Here is a 10,765-nt window from a genome sequence, read left to right on the forward strand (position 1 = left end):
GGTGCCTATTGGTTGGCTCCAACAACATCTTCCTATGGAATCTATATTCCAAACCGCTCCGGATGAAGTCTGAACACCAGACGAAACATGTAGAGCAATTGGATATATTGTTTTATTTCCTTTGGGAAGTTGTCATCATATTGTACAGGACGCTCTGCGTTGCCTGCACCGTGGTGCGGTCTGTGTGCAGCGTATAGCGCCCTATTTCTCTTTTGTATATTATTCAAATGCAATCTTGTATTGTTTGTTGCACTGTATGTCCCAGGTGGTGAGGTTCCCCTCACTCACCTATCACTTGCATCCTCTGATCAATGAAATTGTCCATGTTGATCGGTCGATACACACTTCTGTGGTTTTAATACTTATCCCAAATAAAGTGTTATGTTTTTTATTACGGTGCCCTTAAAGTCCATTTATTTCTCCCCTTTTTTTTTGCATTACTGCTGGCTGGTGCTGCTGTGGGTACTGCTGGCTCAGGCTGGTACTGTGCTGTGGGTACTGCTGGCTGGTACTGCTGTGGTTACTGCTGGCTCAGGCTGGTACTGTTGTGGGTACTGCTGGCTGGTAATGTTGTGGGTACTGCTGGCTGGTACTGCTGTGGATACTGCTGGCTCAGGCTGGTACTGCTGTGGGTACTGCTGGCTCAGGCTGGTACACCGCTGGCTGGTACTGCTGACTGGTGCTGCTGGCTCAGGCTGGTACTGCTGTGGGTACTGCTGGCCCAGGCTGGTAGTGCTTGCTGGTACTGCTGTGGGAACTGCTGGTTTAGGCTGGTAGTGCTGGCTGGTACTGCTGTGAGTACTGCTGGATCAGGCTGGTACTGCTGTGGGTACTGCTGGCTCAGGTTGGTACTGCTGGCTGGTACTGCTGGCTCAGGCTGGTAGTGCTGGCTGGTACTGCTGTGGGTACTGCTGACTCAGGCTGGTACTGCTGTGAGTACTGCTGGCTCAGGGTAGCACTGCTGGCTGGTACTGCTGTGGGTACTGCTGGCTCAGGCTGGTACTGATGGGTGGAACTGCTGGCTCAAGCTGGTAGTGCTGGCTTTTACTGCTGTGGGTACTGCTGGTGGGAAATGCTGGCTAGAGACTCAGGAGCGGTGCAGCGCTGGACAAAGATAGAGGCGATGCTTCCTGTATTGGTCAGTCTCCTCATAGGCAGAGTGCATTTGATATCACTCCGCCTGTGACTCACTCAGACTGTCAGGATGGAGCTGGAACTATACAGGAAACAACGGCTCCGTTCTGACAGCTCAGCTGAGTCAGGCACAGACTCAGCGGCACGGGGGCCAGACCAAATGATTTTATGGGCCGCAGGTTCCCCGCTCCTGTTTTAAAGACTGGAAAGAAAAATATCTATTTCTGTATTTGATTTGTTGTAGTCATTATTACTGTATCATATATCACCACTGTATACTAGCTTAAAAAGTAATTTCTAAAACTTTCCCTCTCTTACTCTTGAAACACATTATATTACAGGTGAATATGACCGCCGGATTCTGGAAGACACAGAACAGCAAATTGCAGTCACCAAGATCATCCTTCATCCCAAATTTGACCCTGCGACAGTCAATAATGACATTGCTCTTATGCGTCTTAACCAGCCAGCTGTGTATGACAAATATGTGCTGCCCATCTGTTTACCAAGCTATGGACTTGCTGAAACAAACCTGACAGCAGAAGGCACAGAGACAATTGTAACTGGCTGGGGGTACCAGGATCAATCCTTTCGCAACCGCACGATAATCCTTAGCTACATACAGGTCCCTATAGTCTCCCAAAACAACTGTTCGGAAGTTATGCGTGGCAGAATAACAGATAATATGCTATGTGCAGGAATTCTAGGAGATGATCAGGATGCATGCTCTGGGGACAGTGGGGGGCCCATGGTGACTAGATTTGGTGATACCTGGTTCCTTGTTGGACTGGTGAGTTGGGGAGAGGGTTGTGGACGGCTGGATAATTTTGGAGTCTACACTAAAGTTCATTATTACCTCGACTGGATCAGTCAGACAATGACAAACTATGAGACTGAGGTGAAAAAAGTGAAGCCAAATCCAAAAGAGTCACACAAAAAAACTGAAAGATAATCGTCTATTAGATTGGAATACAACTACTGCAACCCATCTAAAGACAAGTGCGATCATTTTCATGAAAATATTGATTTAACTATTTGCCAGCATTTTATAAAGAAATGCAATAAAGATCATAACCAATAAAATATGTTTTCTTTATTATTGTAAAAGAATAGAGACTTGGGTGCCAATAATTGTTAAATGCACACCAGGGCTGGACACTGTGGTCAGGGGGCACAGCTGCAGCCATCATTCACAAATTTTATTTGCCATCAATTAACAGTGAAGGTGTTTTAGTCATATCCTTATAGATTTATAACCTAAGCTTTCTTTTTTGATTGTTTTATAGCCTATTTTTAGCCTAAATTACAAATATAAACTGCAGAACAATGGACATAACCTGTATTTAGTATAATGTGTCCCATGTGCTGATTCTTCTTGATTTAGGAGAAATGTTCCACTTTCCTACCCACCACCGCTGCTGTAATATTTCTGTGCGGCAGCCAGCAGGGGTTAATACAACTGAGGGCCTGTCAGGAACTCTCATCAAAAGGGCTTGATTATGCCCCCCTTTCCTTCTGCCATTCATAGATGCCGAACTTCAACTCCTATGGATGACAAAGTATCTTTTATTGGAAGGGGCAGAGATCTCAATTACATGCCTTTCCCCCCATTCAGAGATCCTGTGTCATCCGTAGAAGCTATTGTACAGCCTCTATGAATGACAAGGCAGGGCAGAAAGGGTGGGCTTAGTCAAGCTCTCTTGAGAGCTCCTGACAGCCATTCAGTTGTATTAACCCCCGCTGCATCTGAATATTATCGCAGGTGGCCTAAACCAAAAAGAAGCAGCACAAGGGACACATTATACCAAATCTAATTTATGTCCCTTGTGCTGATGTTTATATTTGTAATTTAGGTTAAACTTAGAAATTAATATTTTATAATTTATATCAAACTAATAAAATTAGTGTTTGTAGTCTATACTTGGGGGGAAGGGGGGGACATGCGCAGTTGCAAGGTTTTTTAACTTACACCAACTGCTCCCCGTTTGCTGCAAAGGCAGCAACATGGGGTTATGCACATACATCGCAGCAAAAATTAGCCACATCGTTGCATTTGGCAGGCAGTACCACCCACCCAAGTGAATAGGGCCATGCCACAACCTTGTAAAATGCATGTAGTTGCGGCATAGTGGTTTGATCTTTTGAAGGCTAAAACAGGCAGTGTGGTTGTGACATAACACCTCCTCACCCCGTGTCAAACACCCTCTGAAAAGTGGTCTACAGTGGATTGCACTACAGACGGCTAACACAAATGTAAACAAGCCCTTTGTTTTTGTAGCACTGCATTTATTTTATATTAAAAACATCATATTAGTGTCTATATAAAAATGAAAAATTGCAAAATAAAATTCACACTATGGATACTTTATAATCTACCTCCCAGATCGAAGAACAATTTTGGTTACCATAATGTTAATTAAAGTGGTATTAAACTCAAAACCAAAAAAGTAATGTATTGGACTTTACCAATCCTTAGATCTTGTGGCTGCATTGGTCTTCTTTTATTAGGCTTTTTGCCCTCTGTTTAAACCTGTTGATATGGCCAGTAACACACCTCCTGTATTAATGTGCCCCCACTCTGAATGAAGGAGCACAAGGGCACCTTTGGACAGCAGCATTGTCATTCTGGGAGGAGGGGAGTGTTAGATGTACCAGCAGATTTAGATACACTAACAAATTGAACCAAACTCCAGCTCAAATTGCAGTTACACAAATAATTACAGCAACAGCTGTTTTTCTTTAGATAAAGGTTTAACAAGGATAAATTAAATCTGACCATTGTAAGCCACCCTGTTAGTGGTAAATGGTTTGTCTCATTCCTCTAACTGGTACATCCGCAAGAAAGCTTGTTCTGTTAATAAACCAGGATCTGGCCAGATGTTCAACCTGACAGAACACTTTTGGGATGATTTAGAACAGAGACTGCAAGCCGGGCCTTCTCGTCCAAAATCAGTTCCTGACCTCACAAATGCGCTTCTGGAAGAATGGTCAGGACTCTGTGCGGGCCACAGTGGTGGCTGGTGCTCAAAAATTTTTTTGGGGGGGGGGGGGGGGGCGCAAACAGAAAAAATGGAATAGGCATTGCTTTGCGTCAAGAAATGCGTCAAAAAATTGCATGACTTTGAGGTCACAAAAGTGTGAAAGGGGCCTTCAGTAATCAAGGTATAGTGTGTCCCCATCAATGCAGAGTTACTACAGCATGCCCCCATTCAATGCAGAGCTACTACATCGTGCCTCCATTCAATACAGAGTTACTACAGCGTGCCCCTATTCAATGCAGAGTTAGCACAGCATGCCCCCATTCAATGCAGAGTTACCACAGCATGCCCCCATTCAATGCAGAGTTACCACAGCATGACCCCATTCAATGCAGTGACCAGCATGCCCCCCATCAATGCAGTGACCAGCGTGCCGTGCCCCCATCAATGCAGTGACCAGTGTGCCGTGCCCCCATCAATGCAGTGACCAGCGTGCCGTGCCCCCTTTAATGCAGTGACCAGCTTGCCGTGCCCCCTCAATGCAGTGACCAGCGTGCCGTGCCCCCTTCAATGCAGTGACCAGCGTGCCGTGCCCCCATCAATGCAGTGACCAGCGTGCCCTGCCCCCTTCAATGCAGTGACCAGCTTGCCGTGCCCTCATCAATGCAGTGACCAGCGTGCCGTGCCCCCTTCAATGCAGTGACCAGCTTGCCGTGCCCCCATCAATGCAATGACCAGCGTGCCGTGCCCCCATCAATGCAGTGACCAGTGTACATGCCCCCTTCAATGAAGAGACCAGCGTGCATGCGTGCCCCCTTCAATGCATTGTGGGCCCCCCCCCCCCCCCAGACCAGTGCACTTACCTGGAGCCCTGGAGCAGCCGCGGCGGCGGCTTCTCTTCAGTCCCGGCGGCGGCTTCTCCTCACTGTGTCCCCCGACGGCGCATCTCCTCCAGTCCTCCCGCCTCCTCCTCAGCATGGGGTTTGCCTTGCGGCCAATCAGGAAGCGTGTATCGTACGCGCTTCCTGATTGGCCAGGAGGAGGAGGATCGGTGTGACAATAGCGAATTTTCATTCGCTATTGTCACACAATGGGTGGGCTTGGGGCGCACTGCTCTGCGCCCCGGCTCCACCCTTTGCATCACCCTATTAGAGCCTCTAATCAGGTGATTAAAAAAAAATCCATTAAGCTCCATGAGTCGGGCGCCCTGCATGCAGATTAGGGGGCCGGACGAATGGATGGGGGGGCGGCGCCCCTGCACCCTCAATACACCGGCCGCCACTGGTGGGCCAGTCAAGTTCCCCTACTCCAAACTCACTCATCCATGTCTTTATGGACCTCGCTTTGTGCACTGGTGCACAGTCATGTTTAGAACAGGAAGGGCCATCCCCAAACTGTTCCCACAAAGCTGAGAGCATGAAATTGTTCAAAATGTCTTGGTATGCTGACGCCTTAAGAGTTCCCTTCACTGGAACTAAGGGGCCAAGCCCAACCCCTGAAAAAGAACCCAACATAATAATCCTCCCTCTACCAAAAGATTTGGGCCAGTGCACAAAGCAAGGTCCATAAAGACATGGCTGAGAAAGTTTGGGGTGGAGAAACTTGACTGGCCTGCACAGAGCCCTGACCTCAACACGACAGAACACCTTTGGAATACATTTCAGCGGAGACTGCGAACCAGGCTTTCTCATCCAACATCAGTGCCTAACCTCACAAATGTGCTTCTGGAAGAATTGTCAAACATTCCCATAGACACACTCCTAAACCCTGTGGACAGCCTTCCCAGAAGAGTTGAAGCTGTTATAGCTGCAAAGGGTGGGCCAACTAAATTTTGAACCCTACAGACTAAGGGCTCTTTCACACGGGCGGTCCGATCAGATCCGCCTGTCAGTTTTTTAGGCGGATCTGATCGGATCCTCCATGCAGCTCTATGGGGCAGCGGGTGTCAGCGGAGGTCACCTCCGCTGACACCCGCTGCCATCTGCATCCGATCCTGTGCTGAAATCTGGACGGATGGAAACCCTATTTTTCCATCCGTTCAGTAATCGGAGCGGAGCGGATCTGATGAGAGCGGACAAGCGGTCCGCTCTCCTCCGATCCCCCATAGAGGGCAGCGGGTGCTGAGACACCTCCCTCTCCGCTCTGCAAGTAGAGACGGAGCTGTCATCCGCCCGGCTCAGCGGGGATCGCGGATCGATCCCCGCTGAGCAACACGGATCCGCCTGCGGAGGCGGACCGTGTGAAAGAAGCATAAGGCTGGCCATACACTACAATTTTTTTGTTCAATTGCCTTTAGATTTACCTTCAACCATGTAGTGCAAGGGCTGGCCTGATTCTATACAAATTGAAAGTGTTTAGGTTTGACCTCATATTATATAATTTTGGTAAATATAAAGGAAAATTGTATAGTGTATGGCTAGCCTAGGACTGGGATGCCATTAAAGTTCATGTGCATGTAAAGGCAGGTGTCCCAATACTTTTGGTAATATAGTGTGCTTCCAGTGGTCTCCTTAAAGCAAATAACCCTGAAAGCAAGATAAATTACAGTATTATAAGAACACTTGAACAGATTAGCCACCGACTCTACTTAAGTTGGGCTCTATGAGTCCAGGCAGAAGGAGGGCAGAGAAATGACAGTTTGATGTCAGATCTCCCCCTTCTGTACCTCAACACCACAATCTCAAAGAACTGTTCAAACACAGTATTTAGTTCAATGCAACTGACAACCTTTAAGTCTTAAACTCGTTCATATAGTGACTAGAGTCCTGGGTGTAAATAGGGCCCTTATGACACCCTGAGTGTTAACCCCTTTGTGAAGGGAGAGTAAGGTGTAGTCCCTTTGAAGGAAGGAAATATTGAGTCTTCAGCTAGCTCTTGGTTGGTGCACTTGTAGCGGTCAGAGGAGTAGGGGACCGCAATGCAGAATTCAAGTACGGTACAGCAGACAATGAGGCTGAAGCAAAAACCGGCTTTATTAACCAACAGAGTATAATGGCCGGAGAATGATGTTAACAGTAATAACAGATTACATAGGTTCACAGTACAGTTAACTGCAACGTGATACATAAAATGGCGCTCCCGCCAACGCACACACAGAAATACAGGCTACTCTGCTATATGATCCTATCTGATTCCCGCTAACCGGGACACGTTGCTGCAACGCTCTGACTACAGAAACCTGCTCTATGCCTTGCCACAGGTTAGCACCGGTGCACACTCACAGTTCTGTAGGTACAGCTGCTTTATCTCAGTCTCTGTGATGGTGGATGCAGTCAGGTCTCTGGATCTGTCCCTTGCTGTCTGTAACTGCAGTCTCTTATGCACTTGTCCGGGTTTCTTTGCAGGTTATTTATCTTGTTCTGTCGCTTGGAGGTCACTGCAGTCTGGCCCCTTGCTCTGTAAGTGGCTTGAGGTGTTCTGGGATGTTCTCTCCTCTCTTTCTATGGTTCTCAGCTGCAGTCCATAGTACACAGTTCAGCTCTGTCTCCTCTGGCAAGATCCTGTTGCTCTGTCCCTGGATTATCCAGTCTATATATGTCCTCTAAAGGCCACAGCATACAGTCCCTTTTCTCGGCTCAGCACAGCCATAGAGAGAGCCACACCACACCCACACAGGAACTTCCTGCTCCTCTTCCTTTCCAGAAAGATCCCCTCTCTTAAAGCAACAACAGTGACATCTTGTGGCTGAAAGATGCATGACAGTCTGTGGGACTTTCTCCATAGAAGTACAGTGTAATGGAGTTTAGTCATTCAAGGGGCTGACCCCCTACATGCCTCCCCACTTAACGATGGTCGTCCTCGGCCATCCTATATAGTCCATGGGGAAGAAAGTGATTATTACAATCTCTAACAGCAGCACAACATTGTCCACAGCACATACAGGTGGACCAAACTAACTGATCAGCATTGTACCTGTTTGGTGGAACCCCTGCAGTAGACCTATTGGATCTCCGGAGGTCTTGACTATCTCTAAGGGACTGACTTTCCTCATTGGGAGCTGCCAACCTGGGTTCCTCCTCATTGTGAGCCGGTGTTGGTTCTGTAGCATAAGCTTCATCCCCTGTGTCCTGGGGACCTCCCGTAGTGTCAGGAACAATCCACCAGTCTTCATCATTGTTTTCATTGGAGATAATGAGTTCTGAGGACAGGACAAGTGTTGTCACTTCAGCAGGTTTGGGATCTTCAGACCGACATGGCCGTAACATATTCCTATGTAGGATCCTTGAGGCAAACTCCTCATTTTCCACCCGTACTTCGTAGACCGGCCCATTGGGGTACACCCTCCTGATCGCTTTGTAAGGTTGTACCTCCCAACGCTCACTCAACTTGCCTCTGGGACGTTTCTCCCGCACCAGTACCCGGTCTCCAGGTTGCAGCGGAACCTCCTGGAGGGGAGGACGGTCGGTATGAATTCTCTCTTGCATACGCTGGCCTGCTAACCGGCGGATGGTCTGGAGCCGCTGACGGTGTTCTTTCACCCATGAGGTGGTCGATCGTTCTATTAAGTCCTCTGGTTGTTCTAAATTCAGTTCAACAATTTCCCGGCCAGCTCTGCCGAACAATAGCATGTACGGAGTATACCCGGTTGTGTTGTGAACCCGATTATTGTAAGCCCAGACTAATTCATGGAGGTAGTCTGGCCAGTGCATCCTTTTGTCTTCCTCTAATGTCCTCAACATCTGAAGCAGGGTCCGGTTGAAGCACTCGCAGGCCCCATTCCCTTGGGGATGATATGGAGTTGTCCTGGATTTTTCAATGCCATACAGTCGATGTAGCTCCTCCATCACTTTCCCTTGAAAGCACGCTCCTTGATCTGAATGGATCCGCTTCGGACACCCGTAGACTCGGATGAAATCTTGACAGATGGCCCGAGCTGCAGACTCAGCCGCCTGGTCTCGAGTTGGGGTGACCACTGCAAATTTAGAGAAGTGGTTAATCATGACCAGGCAGTATTGTGGACCTCTGGCGGATTGTCCCACGAGAAGATAATCTATCATCAATACTTCCAGCGGTTCTTTGGTCTGTATGGGCTGCATGGGTGCCCTCTGTTCGGTGCTTTTGGTGAGTTCACACATTCGACACTGCCGGCAGACTTCCTCAACCGTGGCCTCCAGTCGTGGACAATATACATAGCGATGCAGCCACTGGAAGGTCTTAACTGGCCCGAAGTGAGCTCCAAATTCATGAGCCTCCTTGGCTACCTCTCGTGCCATGCTTCTGGGTATTACTACCTGCCACCTTGCCTCTATATCAGCAGGCTGCTGCCACTTGCGGTACAAAACAGCTCCATGAACTTCCAGTCTATCCATTGGTGTAGAATGGACTTCATCTCGGCATCAAGCTCAGTCCTTTCTTCTCTGTCAGGTTTTCTTTGCTGGGACACCCAACCTTTCATCTGCCGCAGTCCGTCATCTTCATCCTGTATTCGGCCCCATTCTTCATTGGTTCTTCCTAATGCCTTGGGTAGCATTCGGGCCTCCCCACTTGTCTGTGCTGCAACTGCTGGAGGTGTGAACCTGCGGAAGTCTGGAGTTTCATCCTCTTCTTTTTGTTCATACAGATCCCCTACTGGAGTCTCAAAAGTAACCCTCGACAGACCATCGGCATTAGTGTTCTCTGTAGCAGAGCGGTAGCGGATCGAGAAGTCATACTTGGCAAGGCGAGCTACCCAACGCTGCTCCAGGGCTCCCAGCTTGGCAGTATCCAGATGGGCCAGGGGGTTGTTATCGGTCTGTACAAAGATCTTAGCCCCTGTCAGGTAGCCCGTAAATTTTTCTGTCATGGCCCACACCAGGGCAAGGAGCTCCAGCCGGAAGGAACTATAGTTATGAGGGTTTCGCTCTGTATCCCGCAACGACCGACTGGCATAAGCGATAACTCTTTCACGTCCTTCTTGTACCTGTGACAGTACCGCACCAAGTCCATAGAGGCTGCCATCAGTCGATAAGAGGAATGGTTTGTCAAAGTCAGCATAAGCCAAAATGGGGGCCAATGTCAGGGTTTCTTTCAGGGCCTGGAAGGCCTCTTCCTGCTTCTGTCCCCAGGGGACACTTTGACCCTTGGGCCTCCCAGCTGTTCCTCTCTGCAGCTCATTCAGAGGGCCCGCTATCTTTGCGTAGTCTTTGATGAATCGCCGGTAATATCCGGTCAGACCGAGGAAAGCCTTCAACTCCCGCAGTTTTCTGGGCGCTGGCCATTGTTGTATTGCAGCCACTTTGTCTTGAGATGGCAGCACCCCATCTTGGGACACCGTATGGCCTAGGTACTCTATCTTCCTCTTGAAGAGATGACACTTCTTTGGCTTTATCTTCAGTGCATGGGATCGCAACCGCTTGAGTACCTGTCCTAGTCGGTCTAGGTGTTCTTGAAAAGTAGCGGAGTATACAATGATATCATCCAACTATATCAAGGTTGCTTCAAAATTCAGGTCTCCCAGACACTTCTCCATCAGCCGCTGGAAGGTGCTCGGGGCATTGGATAGCCCGAATGGCATTCTGTTAAATTTCGAATAGTCCCATGGGGAGTATGAATGCAGTCTTGGCCCGGTCCTTCTCGGCCACCGGTACTTGCCAGTACCCGCTTGCTAGATCCAGGGTGGAGAAGTATTTAGCCCGCCCTAGGGCTGTCAGGGACTCCTCAATGCGTGGCAGAGG

At 48.6% G+C, this 10,765-nt stretch overlaps 1 protein-coding gene across 1 annotated transcript in view; it reads left to right on the plus strand.

Moving 5' to 3' along the window:
- The window catches only part of PROC (protein C, inactivator of coagulation factors Va and VIIIa), a 109,198-nt gene extending 106,981 nt beyond the window's left edge, over nt 1-2,217 (plus strand). Inside the window, exon 9 of the mRNA XM_082249423.1 lies at nt 1,476-2,217. Within this exon, the coding sequence (XP_082105549.1) occupies nt 1,476-2,086 (611 nt within the window). The 3' untranslated portion in view covers nt 2,087-2,217. The remainder of the gene's footprint in view (nt 1-1,475) is intronic.
- The last annotated feature ends 8,548 nt before the right edge of the window (nt 2,218-10,765 follow it).

Source organism: Pelophylax lessonae (assembly GCF_965119305.1).
Source record: "Pelophylax lessonae genome assembly, chromosome: 3".
In the NCBI taxonomy this organism is placed as follows: domain Eukaryota; kingdom Metazoa; phylum Chordata; class Amphibia; order Anura; family Ranidae; genus Pelophylax; species Pelophylax lessonae.